Source organism: Microtus pennsylvanicus, chromosome 3, assembly GCF_037038515.1.
Source record: "Microtus pennsylvanicus isolate mMicPen1 chromosome 3, mMicPen1.hap1, whole genome shotgun sequence".
Classification (NCBI taxonomy): domain Eukaryota; kingdom Metazoa; phylum Chordata; class Mammalia; order Rodentia; family Cricetidae; genus Microtus; species Microtus pennsylvanicus.
In genome coordinates this window covers 60,231,130-60,247,836 of record NC_134581.1, presented here as the reverse complement: position 1 = coordinate 60,247,836, position 16,707 = coordinate 60,231,130, and the positions used below count along the sequence as shown (strand labels likewise).

The following is a 16,707-nucleotide window of genomic DNA, read 5'->3' as shown; positions in this document are numbered from 1 at the left end:
AAGACCTTGACCTGTGTCAAGAGTGAGAACATTTCTAACCCCCTGGAATGTTCCTCTACATCCCTTCCCAGTCACTACCCACTCCTCCTTTCTCACGGTAATCCAGAAATCATCTTTTCATCTTGAAACTAAGTATAAATGGAACGAAAGGGTACATTTGTACCTTTGTATTTAGGTTCTTATAATCAGCATAATGACTATAAAGATTCATCTGTTGGAACTGGAGAGATGGCTCCTTGGTTAAGAGAGCAGCAGAGTTCAGTTCCTATTACTCGTATGAGGTGGTTCACAAACTTTGAAGTCCAGCTCCAGGAGATCTGATGTCTTCTTCCGCCCTCTCTGGGCACCCGCACACACATACACAGAACCATCACACATACACATATAGAACATACACACATACAGGAGAATACCTAGAAAGCAAATCCTTAAAAATGATTTCTTTCATTTGTTGCTTAAATAATAAGTAGTTTTTAAGAGCTTCACTGAGGTATAATTGACCTATAATAAGTTAATCATAAAATGTACAGTTTAATGTTGTCTCATTTGTGTTCATTCATGACACCACCCCCAATCAAGATAAGTAAACATCTATCATTCTCTGCCCCTTAGTCACCTTTTCCTCCTCTGCTACTTCTATCCCTCACAAACATGAAATATCCGTCCCTTGTGCTATTGACCGTTTTTACATTTTTTTTTAATAAAAAGCATCTATGCCAGTCTTTGGTTCATTTATGAATCTGGTTGTTTTGTTGTTGGGCTATAAGAGTTCTCTGAATAAGCCAGGTGGTAGTGGTGCAGAGACAGGCGGATATCCATGAGTTCAAGGCCAGCCTGCTATAGAGGAAGTTTCAGGACAGCCAGGGCTACACAGAGAAACCCAGTCTCAAAAATGGAAAGAAAAAAACCCACAAACAACAAAAGCCAAAACAATAAGAGTTGTCTGTATAGTCTTAATATCAATTTCCTGATTGTATGAATATTTTCCCAATTTTCTGATTGCCTTTAGACGCTGATGATAATGCCTTTGAGGTAGAGTATTTTTTTATTCTTAAAAAAAGATGTGTTTTACTTTATGTGTTTTTTTGCCTGCATGTAAGAGTATTCACGGGGGTACACTGCCCATGAGGAGACCAGAAGAAGCCATCAGATCCTTGCAACTGGAGTTACAGACCGTTGCGAGCCATGACGTGGGTGCTGATGAACCTGGACCCTGTACCAGAGCAGCTAACATGGTTAACGGCTGAGCCACGCCCCCAGTCACAACATTCTGTATTTTCATTAAGTCCAATTGTCTAATTTTTTCGTCATTGTGCCTGTGGTATCACATCTAGGAAATCTTAAACATTTTGTCCTATGCTTTCTTCTAAGTTTTCTGTAGTTTTAAGTCATATATTTAGGTGTTTGATCCATGTTGAGTTATTGTATATGGCGTGAGGTGGCATCAACTCTGCTTTTCTGCATAGGAATATACAGTTTTCCCAGCATCACTTGCTAAACAGGTTGTCCTTTCCTCATTAAATGATCTTGGCACCCTTGCAAGAGTCATAGTGTACCAAATGTTCAAGCTTCATTTCTGTCCTTTCTGCTCTATTCCACTGCTGCTCCAATTGCCCTCATCCTAGTCCTGTCCTGGATTGATCAATGTCACTTTGCAATACATTTTTAAACAATAATTTTTTTAAAAAAGCATGGGACCTCTTGCTTTGTTCTTATTTCAAGACTGCCTTGGCTATCTGTTCTCTTAAAATTTCATATAAATATTAGGGTGACCTTTTTATTTCTACAAAACTTTGTACTTATTATAGCTACATTATTCAGAGCCAATTCAGAGATAGCTCTGGGTAGTACTGACATCTTAAGCGTAGCAATCCTTCCAATTCATGAACATGGTAAGTCTTTACCTTTATCTACGTCCTCTTCAATTCCAGCAACACTGATATGGGAATCCCCTTTGTACGCTGTGAATATGTTTTATTACCATTGGTTAAAAAAGAAGCTGTTTTTGCCTATGGCAGGGCCGAAATGGCAAGGCAGGAAATCCAAGTAGAGTAATAGGAAGAAAGAAGGCAGAGTCAAGGAGATGCCATGTAGCGGCCAAAGCCACTTACCTTACAGGTAAGCCACAGCCTTGCAGCGATACACAGACTAATGTAAGTGGGTTAATTTAAGATATAAGAGCTAGGTAGGGATATACCTAAGCCAATCAGTGCTGTAATTAATATAGTTTTTGTGTGATTATTCAGGTCTAGGCAGCTAGTCAACAAAGGCACAATACACAACACTTTGCAGTATTGCTGTTTAGGATTTCACCTCCTTGGTCCATTTCCTGTTTGTACTGAGCACTTTTACTGGGTAGATACCTAACTAATCCTTGTGTTGCTGATTTGGCATCTTGTTGTTATGCTGAGCGCACTTATGAATTCAGAAGTTATTTTCCTCATCCTCTTCCAGTTTGAATGTCTTTTCTTTCTTTTCCTTACCCAAGGTTTCTCCTTAGAACTTTCAGTTCTATGTTGAATAAGTTACAAAATGGGGACCTGTGCCTATGCTAGCTCTTGCATGATAACTGTTCTCTCTTTTGACATTGAGTGCTATAGACTTCCAACTATATGGCTTTTATTATGTTAAGGGGAATTCCTTCCATCCCTCATTTATTAAGCTAGAGTTAATTTATATACTATTATACACAAAAGTAGATTGAAGTCCATATTTTGGCATGTGGATATCCAATGATTCCAGCATCATATTAAACTGAATATATAAGGCGATAGATCAAAAAAATCAGTTTTTCATATATGTGTGGATCATGTTTTATACTCCGCTCTGTCCCATTATCTGTCTTTCTCTATGCCAATAACATACAATCCTTATAATGATTACCCTACCTAATAAGAAAAATATTAAATGGCATAAATCTTGCAATTAAAAGACATACTAGTTTTACTTATCTAAAGTCCTCTGCATTTCCCTGAGGAATTTGAAATCATCCTATCGATTGCAGCAAAACCATCTGCTGAAAATTGTCTTAGAATGATGTCAAAGCTACAGGTCAGTTTGGGAAGAATGCCTGCCTCAGTCTGAGCTTCTTCAGCCATAAACGCTGCATATTTTTCTGTTGATTCAAGCATTTTTAGGGTTCTGTTTTGCATCTTTTTGGGTTGTAAGCTATTCTATACTGTACTTTAATAAGTTTAGGGTACATAGTACTAAGATTAACTTATTAAATTTAATTTATCCAATTTAATATTCAAAGACTATAATACCTTTTAGCATACAGTATAGTAAGATCCTCACAGTGTTAAATGTACCCTTTTCTGGGATTTATTTTATTGTTGCCTTATATTTAGGCATATGTTATAAATCCTGTAACACAGAATTATTCTTATTTAAACCCAATCTTTGAAAGACACTTAAAAAGAAAAAAAAATCCTCATATATACTCTCATGTTATGTAGTGGTATATTTCAGTCAAAGGCAGAATATATGCTGGGGATCCATGACACTCTTTTGCTTGGTGATACCATGGCCAACCTAGCTTTTATAGGTACAATCTATGATGTCTGAAATAACCTAACACATTTCTCAGACCACATCTGCCTCCATAAATGATGGTCAACAATATTCATCAATGTACTTATCAATGGCCTACTTCTTCATTTGTGTGGACCCATACTTTCATTCTGTCTACAGAACTTCTTTTTAGCAACTAGCAAGATGACTCAGGGTAAAACTTGTCATGCAAACCTAATGACCTGAGTTCAAGTCCTAGAACCATGTAAAGAAAAAAAAAAGATAATAAGCTATACAAAGTTGTTCTCTGAGCACTTCCCCCCCCCCACGACATGTATGTACACTGTGCCAAGTGTGTCCACGGGCATACATTATACATACACACAATAAAAAATGAAAAATAATTTTCCTTAACAACATTGTTTTTGAGACAGAGTCTTAATACTTAACCCAAGCTGAATTTGAATCCAACCACTCAGCCTCCCAAATGCTGAGGTTACAGACTTGTCCCAGGGCGTCCAATCTCCGCTAATAATTCGGATAGGGAAGTAAGGTGCATTGTTAATACACTTTAAAATGTACTTGTTTCATTTTCATTTTGCTTGGTATAAAACCCTACATTTACAACTTTATTCTTTCAATACTTTAAAGATGTCGTTATGCCAGTGTAATGACAAGAGATGGGAATCTATTCTCACCCTTAATGTTGTTCCCAGAGACTTTAAATTTTCCTCTTTACCACTATCCTGGGGCAGGGTGATTATGACTGGTACCATTTTCTTCACATTGCCAGTACTTAAAATCCAATGATGCTGTTTGCTGATAGCTTCCATTCATTTGGAAAATTCCTGCTAATTCTTCAAGCATCCTGCCCCCTTCACCTCTTCTCCTGCTGGTACCCTGACTCCACACTTGCCCTGCCTGAAATTACTGATGCTCTGTTCATCCGTTTGAAACTTTTTTTTCCCTATGTTTCATTTTGTAGAAATTTCTCTTATCATGTCTTCAAGTTCACTCATGTTTTCTTCTGCAATATTGAAGCTGTGCTTAATCCTCTCCACTAATTGTCATCGTCATCTCAAGAAGTTTGGCTGAGTATTTTCTATTACATATCTCCCAGGCCTCTGTGGAGATTGCTGAACATAGCGAACACCACTTTGGTGGCTTTCAATCTTTCTTTTCAAACTCTAAAGTCTGAGTTCACTGAGTTGGTTACAGATGATTGACCACGCTCCCCCTATGGAGAAGGGCACAGACACATTTCAGATTCTGTGCACACTTGGTCGTCTCTCAATTAAATGCAAGCCAGCTTGGGCTTTACCCTGATTAGTGCTGAGCATTCTCGGATACCTATAGTCATTCATTTCAGTGCCTAGGACTAAACCAGAGCTTTCCACATGCCAGAAAACAGTCTGTCTATGAACTAGCCCACAGCTCAATACACTCTTCTACTTTTGAGCTTTATGCTAAGATATAGTTGAGTTTTAATAATCAATTGGATCCTTTAGGAGTACAGTCTGGGGTGACTTAAGTCCCAACACTGAGGCAAGAGTGTTCTAGATCTTATTAAAGTACCTTTTAAATTGAGTTTTCAAAGTCCAGTCGCAGGGAGCAACTCATATGCCTAGTTCTAGGCCAGCACTATTTTCTTCCATGATTTCCAGCCATTCTTTCCCTAGCCTCAGATGTCTTCCTCACAGGTATGTGCTGACCAGTGTGAGCTCCAATTTCCAGGTTCTGCGGTGACACGTGGAAGTTCTGACAGCTCCTATCCTTGGAACACTTACACTACCAGTGATTTTATTTTAGCAGCCATGGTAGTGACACTTCAGGATTTTAAAATATACTCATCCAGGGACAAACATTTCTCACCAAACAGTTTTGCGCACACTTACTGACTATTTGGGTGTTCTCTCACACGGGCTTTCTAGTGAATACCCGTTTTTAAAATTTTAGCGTGTGTGTATGCGCGTGCACACACTCACGCATGCATGTGCACACACAACAACACACATGTGGGGATCAGAGGACAAAACCTGGCTCTCCTTCAACTGTGAAATCCAGATGTCCTTTCTCCCCACCACTGTGAGACCCAAGGAGCACATTGAGGATACTGGGCTTGCGAAGCAATCGCTTTTACCCGCTGAGCCACCTACCACCCCTGTTTTGTCCATTTTTAAACTGACTTGCTTTAACTCTTATTAATGATCAATAAGGCTTCTTTGTATATTCCAAATACAAATCTTCCATAAAACACACCATGCTTGACTACCTTCACCTCAATTATATTTTGGCTGTTTACAGTATGTTTTGATTTTCCTAAGTCTTCGACTTCTATACGGTATAATCCTTTTCTACTTTATGAGTCTGTTTCTTCATTTGCGTCTAGGGTTCATGTGCTCCAAGCAGATGCTCTGCTACGAAGCTGTATCCCCAGATGGGCAGATAGCCATGTTCAAGCGCTTGTCTGCCTCAAATCCCTAAGATGCCCTCCTACATTTGCTCCTAGGAGCATTCGTTCCCTAAAGCATCAATAATATGAAATGACTTTTGCAATTGAAAACTTTTTGCTCTTCCACAGGCTTTCTGCTCAGCCTCTAAGCAGGGGACACGGTTAAAGGGGCATTTAAATGCTGTGACAGCACACCCTATTGATTCAGTGGTGGCTGTGGCCTATCAGAAGGTCCCCTGCTTGCATCAAGACCTGCTTATCAGTTAGCAAAGCAAATATTTTACTTCCCTCACTCCTCTCTGTAGTGTCTCTGCTGTTTGTTTGAAAGTTTCTATAAACACCAGGCTGCATTGTAACCCCTGGCCAGCAGCCCTAGCAGTGAGTTTTATTTCCTCCTTCCAGTAATCATGACTTTCTACAGCAAATGAGAAATGTCAACTTTAAAAATACACATAAGAAACAAGAGCAATTAAAATTAATTACATTTCCGTATCTGAAAGTTAAGATACAGTACTTCGGGCTGGAAGACGGCTCAGTCTATCAAGTGCTTGTCACACAAGCAAGTGGACCCAAGTTCATACCCAGCACCTGGGCATGGTAGCACATGTTTGTAACCTGCTGATGGGGAGTTAGACACAGTAGGATCCTGGGGCCAGAGGCCAAACAACTTAGCCAGAACAGCAACAGACAGACAAAGTCTCAAAGATGATGATGAGGAGGATGGGGATGAGGATGAGGATGGTGTGGATGAGGATGATATGGATGAGGATGTCGATGATGTGGATGAGGATGAGGGTAAGGATGAGGATGGGGATGAGGGTGATGTGGACGAGGATGGGGATGAGGGTGAGGATGAGGATGGGGATGGGATGATGTAGATGAGGAGGATGCGGATGAGGATAGGGATGAGTATGATGTGGATGAAGAGTAACACACATGTAAGTGCACAGGCATACTTGTCCCCCATGCATACACAAATCAATATATTTAACATAAAATGACATTATTTCACAGTTTTCCTGGATAGAGAGTTTGCCTTGGGCCCTGCTTTAAAAATTAAAGAACAAGCCGGGCGATGGTGGCGCACGCCTTTAATCCCAGCACTCGGGAGGCAGAGGCAGGCGGATCTCTGTGAGTTCGAGACCAGCCTGGTCTACAGAGCGAGTTCCAGGACAGGCTCCAAAGCCACAGAGAAACCCTGTCTCGAAAAACCAAAAAAAAAAAAATTAAAGAACAAAAAAACTACCACCCTCTGCCAAGTATCAACAATTAATTCTAAGACTAGAGGGTGAGCGGGTGAGTGGTCCTCTGTGGGGTTGCTAATCCTGCCAGAAGACGAGGCCTTCTGGACAGAAACATCTGGAAAGAGCTACTTACACTCTGCACTGGGTCCCCCCAGCCTTTATTATTACATAGGACAGTTCTGAAGAGATGTAGCTACTCACCCAAGCACGCTGAGGCGTGCATAGTTTACTTGACAGCATTTACAAATTATGTCTCTTGGTTGGAATAACTTACGTCGTGGAAACACTTCCATATGCTAAAGTTGGACACAGCACAGTAAGAAGGAAGAAAAGAGAGCCTTCGAGTAGCCGGCTTCCATATACACACTCCCCTATCACACGTGCAAATTAATAATGCTGTCCCTACAGAACTGACCATAGATGGGTTTCTAATTCTGTCTGCTATTCTCTGCAAACAATCAAGAGTAGCAATTTTATCACAAAACAATAAGTCAGCTATGAATGTATTTATGTAATGAAAGCAACTGGATAGCAATTATAAATCTTATAATTAATCAAAAACTATGTGATTTTTTCTCCCAATTCACTTCTGTTCTTTCAAGTCCCAATAAGAAACTATTCCCACCTTCAGATTCCAAAATACATGTGTGCATGTGCACACATGTGTGTGTTCCTGTGTATTCATGTGGACATGTGTGTCCCATGTATGTCGTGTGTGCAGGTAAGAGGAAAACCTCAGGAGTTGTTCTCAGTCACCATCCACCACTTTTTCTTTTTTGAAACAAGCTCTCTTGATGATCTGGAACTCACCAAGTGGACTATGATGGCTGGTCAGTGAGCCTCAGGCATCCCCCTGTCTCTGTCTCCCAATGGTGGGATTACAAAGGTGTGCCATCACTTTCAGAATTTTAAATGGCTTCTAGGGATTGAACTCAAACACCCCACTGAATGGACTATATCCTGACACCTAGTTCCTTTTTTACATCCTGAATTTGGAGCAGAGGTTAGCAAACTTCGGTCCACCAGCCAAATCCGGCTCACCACTTACTTTTGTAAATAAGGCTTTACTGGCACGCGGCCATGACTATTCATATACACAGTGCCTCTGGCTGCCTCCGGACCAGCCAGAGTTAAATGATTGTGACAGAAAGCGTGGTCCAGAAAAAACAAAGTATTCTCCACAACTCTTTATGGACAGTGATGTAGGCCCCGTTAATGAGCATCCTTGGTCTTGGTTCCTTATAGACAGTGTTGCAGGCTCAGTTAACCAGCATTCCCTTAGTCTCGTCTCTTTACAGCGTTTCAGACCCTGTTAATAAGCATTTCCTTAGTCTGCCTCTTGCAGGCCTAAGTAGACGGATGCGACTACTGCCAGCCCTGCTTTTCCTGCCAGGTTTTTGAGGATCCCCAGGATAACAGCCACAGTTGCATAAGGCCCTAACCAAACAATGAAAAGCCACTACCACCCAAGGAAGCCCGAGTGCCTTCTTTTCTTGGACGCATGGCAAGAAGACACATGTGTTTATTATGAGCAACAACTGTTCTGAGATGTCTTTCCCTGAGTGAAGAAATCTATAAATGGCAGGAGGCGGGTTTAAATCTAGCCTTCAATCGCAAAGCTCTTAATAATATTTTGACAAGGAAGTACTACATACCAAGATATGATACTGTTTAGCTTAGTGTTCTAAAATCAACATGCTAAAGCACCTCATAAACCTTTCTGTTTCCATTATCAGTAAAAAGAAAACCTTTGAGAAAGATGGGGGGGGGCAAGATGGCTCAGCAGGTAAAGGTTTTTTCTAGCAAGGCTGATGACCTGAGTTCAGTCCCCAGGACCAACACAGTGGAAGGAGAAAGCTGACTCTCATAAATTGTCCTCTGATCTCCACATGTGCCCCCTGGCATGTGTAACACACACACATGCACATACACACATGCAAACATGCCCTCACGTGCACACATACACACACAACATGATTTTTTTGTTTTTGTTTTACATCCCAACAAATGTTTCTCCTCCCTCCTCTCCTCCCAGTTCCTCCCCCATCACCTTCCCTCTTCCCCTCCACTCCCCCATCCACTCTTTCTCCTCTGTTTCTCTTGATACAGGGCAGGCTGGCCTCCCATGGATATCAGTCAGTTACAGTGAGACTAGGCATCTCCTCTTCTATTAAGACTGGATGAGGCGATCTGGTAGGAGTAAAGGGTCCTGAAAGCAGGCAACTGAGTCAGAGGCAGCGCCTGCTCTCACTGTTAGGAGTCTCAAAAGAATACCAAGCTACACAGTTGTAACATACAAAGAGGGCCGAGGTAAGCCCCATGCTGGCTTCCTGGTGATCTGTTTGCTCTCTGTGAGCCCCTATGAGTCCAGGATAGTGGGTTCTGAGGGTTTTCTTGTGGTGCCTTTGACCCCTCTGGCTCCTACAATCCTTCCCCCTTCCCCAAGTTCTGCCTAATGTTTGGCTGTGCGTCTCAGCATCTGTTTCAATCAGTTGCTGGGTGAAGACTCTCTGATGTCAGTTCGACTCAGTTCAACTCACATTAAATGAAATTTAATAAAATATTTTTTTAAAGAAAAATGAAGGTAACATTTATTTGGGAACATTTTATCCTGAGGCTCAATATATAATTCAGGTTATCTTGAAAGACAAACAGCAAAAAACAATTGGATTATTTATAAAATATTTTAACTGTGATTGCATATTTTGGCATCAGGAAGAACAAAAAGGACTCCATTAGGGCAAGTCAACCATTAGTCCCAATAATACCAACCATTAATAACTGAGAGAACAATAATAAATTTTACAGCATTCTACTTACTAAAATTATGACTGGGGATGAGACAACAGAGTGAGAGGCTATAAATTTCCAAATCAATCTGGCAATATGATGTTTGGACCTTGGTCAGGTCCCAGTCATTCCATCTGTACTGCGTTGAGCACCTAACTAGGCCAGGCTCCACCCCAGAGTTACAGCCATGTGTGAGAACCTCATTCACGGAGCTGTCTTGCCAGTGGGAAACAAGATGCTATAGAGACTTCTATCTGGTTCGGATAAACAGAATGTAATCCCCGGATCAGAAAGAAATTAAATAGATTGGATGAGAACAGCAAACACTGCTTGGGGGCAGATGAACCCTTTGCATGTGTTTCTCTCGGTCCATTTCTGCTTCGGAACTTCCTGGGAAAACCCTCTCCTAGCCAAGGACCGGATCTGCTCAAGCCCACTTCAGGACTCTCCTCTCAAGACCCAGGGAGCAGAACCGGACTTGAGATACTTTGGCCGAGCGTCACGTGTCTACTTCTCATGATACACTAACAGAGCCCCTGCTCCGCGGGCAGGCAGCACCACGCGGGCTAAGGCCCCAGGGCAAAGTTCTACATGAGGTGGGTTCAACTTGAGGGGAAATGAGTTCTTCATGTCCTGTGGGCCTAGAAAGCTGGCCTCTGGGGACCGAATCATGGTTCTTGTCTATTCTCTAGACCAGTGGTTCTCAACTTTTCTAATGCTTTAACCCTTTAATTCAGTTCATCAAGTTGTGGTGAGCCCCAACCATATAATTATTTTGTTGCTGCTTCATAATGTTAATTTTGCTAGTTATAAATCATAACGTAGATATCCTATATGCAAGATATCTAATATTCGATCCCTGTGAAAGGGTCGTTCAACCTCCAAGTGGAGAACCACTGGTCTAGACTAATCAAAGGGAAGCATCAACAGGAGTCACCACGGGAGGACAAAAGACCATGTTCTTCCGCCCCAGAGCCCTCACTAAGCAGTAGAGGCTGGGCTCCTCCATCAGTGACTACAGCTCCATATCTCAGACACAGGGGTTGCTCTCACAACACATTTCTTTTCTGATCTTCCTCTGCCTATGGCCTTGCAGGTGTGCTTACACAGGTACCAGCTCTGTCATGGCTCCCTCTCCTGAGCGGGGCCTCTGCCCGCAAGCCTTTGCAGGGCTTTCCCACTCATCTCTAGTGATACAGGCTGCAAAGTCAGCTCTGCTCACAGATCAGAGACTGACTCTGAGCATCGGGTTCATATCCGACTTATGGAAAAAATGAGAAGGCTGCGAATATTCCAGAAACGGGGCTTCTACTCAGAATCCGCTGGGACTAAGGGAAGTGGCCACGGCGACCACGCCCCCTCTGGCAGAGACACGCAATGGCTCCGAGTGGCCAAGACTTACCTTTCTGTGTTCAGTAGAGGGCTGTGGGCAAACAAGCTGAGAACCAAGCAGCAGGAGGGTGGCCAGCGCACTAGGAAAGAAAAAGAGCAACAGGCAGGTCTGTGAGTATGGTCCTGGCAGTACCTAGAGGAAGTCGGCATCACCGGCTCATTCCTGGAAGGGAGAGGTCGTTCCACCCCGGGTCCTGAGACAGACACAGAGAAGACACAAAAGGAAGAGGAAGCAGTCCCATGCTGGGGAAGGTCATGACACAGGGCAGATGTGGGGTGAAATCCCAGGCCTACCAGCTCCCAGCAGGACTTGTAGCTCTGAGACAACTTCTGAGAGCCTCAGTCTCCCTTCTGTAAAATGGGAATAATAATAAAGTAGGCTCAAAAGTGTGGAGGAGGCTGAGTAGGATGGCCACCACCCTCACACAGAACACAGTATATGCCAGCATGTGCTGGTTAGCAAAGTAACAAGATCAGCACGAAAAGGGGGTTTCTAGCTGGCCCAAAAGCTCCCTCCCCCAATAGCTCAGGCTTGCTTTAGAGCCCTTATTCTGCCCACCTGTAGCAGAATAAGGTATCACAGGAGGTTAGCTACCTTAAGCACCACTGTCACCAGCCCTGATTAGGACTTATATCAAGTAAAGGAAAGATACAGATTTTTGTCTGTCTGTCTGTCTGTCTGTTTGTTTTGTTTGTTTGTTTTGGCCTGGTCCAGAGGCAGTAAAAGGCAGTATGAAGCCCTGACTGAAGCTACATCTAGGCATGGATAGGCCTGGGTCCTAATGCTGCCATTCCCACCTGGATGATCCTGGGCAAGCTGACATCTCTAAATGAGAAATATTCTCATCTTCTGTGAGGCTCGTGGAACACTGTGATGGTCTGAAAGAAAATGGCCTCCAAAGAGAGTGGCATCATTAGTAGGTGTGGCCTTGTTGGAGTAGGTGTGGTCTTGTTTCAGGAAGTGTGTCACTGTGGAGGCGGGCTTTGAGATCTCATATATACTCAAGCCATGTCCAGTGAGGCAGTTCACTTCCTGTTGCCTGCGTAAGATGTTAAACTCTCAGCTACCTATCCAGCACCATTTCTGTCTTGCACATTGCCATGTTGATAATGGACTAAACCTCTGAAACTGTAAGCCACCCCAGTGAAATGTTTTTCCTTTATAAAAGTTGCCGTGGTCATAGTATCTCTTCACAGTAACAGAAACCTTAGCTAAGACAAACATGATAGAGGGGAAAATATGTGGATAGCAAGTCAGAGGAAAAACAAGCAGTTCCAGGACTGAAGCAATGGCTCAGCCGGTAGAGTGCCTGGGAGCTAATTTCACCCCCTGGATATACACTTTAACAAAAAGCCAGGTGGGTGAGCACTTGTAATCCCAGTATTGGGGGGGGGAGCCCTGGGACTCCCTGGCCTGCCAACTAATGTGGATACTCAGTGAGTTCCAAAGCCAGTGTGCAACCTTGTCTACAAAATAGTGGTACAGCACCTGAGGAATAACACTAAGATTACTCAGGCTTTCACCTGTGCACAAGTGCACACACACACACACACACACACACACACACGCACGCACGCATGTGTGCGCGCGCACACACACACAGGAATTTAAGTGCCCAGAGTCCTGGTTTCTAATAAACAATGCCATTATTCTGAGCATTCCTGGATTACTGCATCTTTTGAGTATGTTTTAGTGCTTAACCCTGAAGGCAGTTCAATTATGCAGCAATTCCCCACCTTTTTGCGGCCTCCACACTGCGGGGTACAAAACACTGCCCCATCCCCCCAAAAAATAAACCACTCTGTGGGGTTAGGGATGAGAACACAGTGGCACCTGGGAGTCAAGGGTACAGAGTTAGAGGAGGGCTCCACCCCTCCTCTAAGATCCAATATGCCACCAGGCCAACAGGACTAAATGAGCATTTAATAGTAAAGGCAAAAGTGTGAAGAGTTGATTTATCGCTTGCTGAGCCTCTAGCTAGACCCCTGCAACCCAGCAGGATTTCCCACAGTGGCCACATGCTCTAGCTTCACTCTCCAACGAACAAACAAATCCACACCAGTGGTCCTCAACCTAAGGGTGTCTACCGCTTTGGAGTCGAACAACTCATTCATAAGGGTCACCTAAGACCATCCAAAAATACAGATATTTACATTACAAATCATAACAGTAGTAAAATTACAGTTATGAACTAGCAATGAAAATAATTTTATGGTTGGGGATCACCACAGCATGAGGACCTATGTTTTAGGGTCGGTGTTAGAAGGGTTGAGAACCACTGATCTACACTGTTTGGTGCCCACAAGGCTTATATTAAATAAAGAATAGGTCTCAATGGTGATGTTACAATTCCCCAATTAATACTTACTAAAACATCATCAACAACAAAAAACAAGTATTCATCTATCAAAAACATCCTAAATACACCTTCATTTCAACTTTTGATTTTGTGTGTTTCACTTTTTAAGAGATTTTTTTTAGGACATCTTTTTCTAGATAGCCCTGGCTAGTCTGGCATTCACTGCATCATCCAGATTGGCTTTGAACTCGCAGAAATTCTTCCACCTTGGCTTATCTGGGTAATCCTGGGTAAACTAACATCTCTAAGCCACAAATATTCTCATCTGTGAGGATCATGAAGCACAATGGGCGCAAAAAATTCCAATACTATCAGAGACGATAGTTTAAGTATCTGGGGCTGGGAAGATAGCCCAACTGGGAAAACATCTGAGGTGTAAGCAAGAAAACCTGAGTTGGTCTCCAAGAGGCACAGTGGCCTGATGTCCTGCTGTATATGTGTTGCCATCTCAAGTGAGGAGCACACACTTTGAACCTGTGCCCACAAGTCAGGATAATTTCTATTATAGCCTGGCACTGCTTGCTCTTTTCAAAAGAAGACCAGATTGGTGTGATTTCATTACAAAAACAAACAGAAGCTCCATAAATTTGTCATACATACCTCAGTCCTCAGAGCCCTTGGCTCCACAATGTGCACACACTTGCAATGTGAACAGGAGCAGTTCTGCAAACCACTCACTCCACTGGACATTCAGGGGGACAGAGCAGGAGAGGGCCATCCGGTTCCCTGTCTCAGGAGAGGGCCATCTGGTTCCCTGTCTCAGTAGAGGGCCATCCAGTTCCCTGTCTCAAAGAACTTACTGCAAGTTGCCTGTGAATTCCACCTCTTCCCTCAGCTGCTCGTGTCTCTGCTTAGAGTTTTTTGTCTCCCATGAGACTCTGTAATGATTGCAGAGAGGACTGTTTCCTCTCCCCCAAATGACTCCTGTGACACCCGCATCTCTCTTCCTATAGAAAGTACCACCAGGTCTGGGGAGACAGCACAATGAACAAAGTGCTTACTGCAAGCACCAGACCTGAGTTCAATCCCTAGAGCCCATCCTAAAAGGGCCAGGTAAGCCAGCTCTCCTTGGAATGCCAGGGCACTAGGGAGGCAGGGGAGGACAGGCTCCTGGGACTTAGTGGCTGGCCAGCCTACTCAGTGAGTTCCAGGCCAGTGAGAAACACTTTCTCAAAAAAAAGAAAGAAAGAAAGAGAGAGAGAGAGAAAGGAAGGAAGGGAAAGAATTAAAGAAGAATGGCATCTGCAGAATAATAGCAGAGCTGTCCTCTGGTCTCTACACATATCCACACCGTGTACACATACATGCATCTACATACACATATGTAAGCCTCCCCACACATACGTCCATCTCCACACACATACATGCACCTCCACACACATACGTATACCTCAGCATATATATGTGCACCTCCACACCCATACATGTACTTCTATATGCATGCATCTTAACACATATACGTGCATCTCACACACAATCACACACCTCCACACATACATGCACTTCAACACACACATAACATCTCTACACATACATATGCATCTCCACACTTATCTCTACACACCTACCTGCACCTCCACACACGTACATGTACCTCCATACACATGCATACACCATACATACAAACACACGCACAGACTAGCATGAAAATGGAGGGAGGGTGTTGATTTTGTCTCTGTCTTATCCCTGTCCCTAGCAGAATACCTATGACACAGAAAGTGCTTGATACATTTAATTAATGAACGATGAGCTGAGGCAGGGAACAATGCGCTGCATTAATGAACAGTGCATGGAACTAACGAACAGTGCCTTCAGCTGGTAAATGATGCTGCCCCATCCAGATGACCTCTGAACTTTCAGACAGATGGGATTCACGGGAATGAACAGATTTTATAATGTCCAAAATAACTTCTGGAGCTTCTAAATGTTCTTTTAGAAAAGATTTATTAAAAGAAGATTGGTTTTATTTTTAATTTCTATGTGATGCCCACCCCCAAAAAGTAATCTTATCCGATTATCCAAGAGAAATGTTTGCTGGAAAGCTATTTAGAGGTTCCAGTGTCTCCTCTCTTTGCTAGCTGGGCCCTGGTGAAGCTCAAATACACAGGAATCCTCAACAAAACCATTCTGGGATAAAACCTTAGTTATTAAATAGGCTCTGCTCTGAATGGAATAAAATAAATTCTCCCAGAGGGGAAATTATTCTTTGGGCTGCAATAACAACAGTCGGAGCAATATATAACCCCAGGGGCCAGAGGAAGCTCTGCCAAAGGCTGAAGGTTTCCTACCCCTGCTCAGCGGAGGCTGTCTTGGGCTCCACAACCCTGCTCACACATACCTCACTAATTAATAGTCTGTCTCTGTGCCCATGCCTCTTCCAAACACAGGGCAGCCCAGCACAAGCCCCTGCTCCTGCTGACCCGGTTCCAGATGAGTGCCGAGGACCAGGAGAGCATGCATGTGTCTGTACGAAGCTCCTGTGCTATTCCACTCGGATAGTTTAACTTGGCAAAGGGCACTCAGCTTGCAACGTTTTGACAGATTGAAGACTACCAGGGCCTTTGGCAAACAAATCACAAGTTCCCTTCAATGTGGAAGGTGGGGAGCCACGTACCTCCTAAGGTTTTCTGATCCACCTTGCAGTCAAAACTACCCAACATTTCACAGGAATCAAAATAAAAGATACGCTATTTATCCACCGCTGGTGTAGATGTCAAGCATTCTACGAGAAAATAACGCTCCGTGAAATGGTACAAGATTTACATCACGGAACTAGGGCTCTAGGCTTCTGTATTTGTCTTGGCCTACCCTGCTCGCCACACCCAACCATCCAATTCCAGCATAGGCCGTGTTTCACCGCCGCCCAGTTCACATCCCCTCAATGGACTCAACACCATTTGAGAGTCTTAATATCAAAAGAAGGAAAACGGGTGGGGATCCCCCTCCACATCTTTTC

The 16,707-nt window shown here is 43.2% G+C and overlaps 1 protein-coding gene across 2 annotated transcripts in view; it reads right to left on the bottom strand.

Moving 5' to 3' along the window:
• The window catches only part of Thsd4 (thrombospondin type 1 domain containing 4), a 585,674-nt gene that overhangs the window by 536,026 nt on the left and 32,941 nt on the right, over positions 1 to 16,707 (bottom strand). For both annotated transcript variants that reach the window (XM_075965642.1, XM_075965643.1), the window contains exon 3: positions 11,402 to 11,471. In XM_075965642.1, the coding sequence (XP_075821757.1) occupies positions 11,402 to 11,471 (70 nt within the window). The remainder of the gene's footprint in view (positions 1 to 11,401; positions 11,472 to 16,707) is intronic.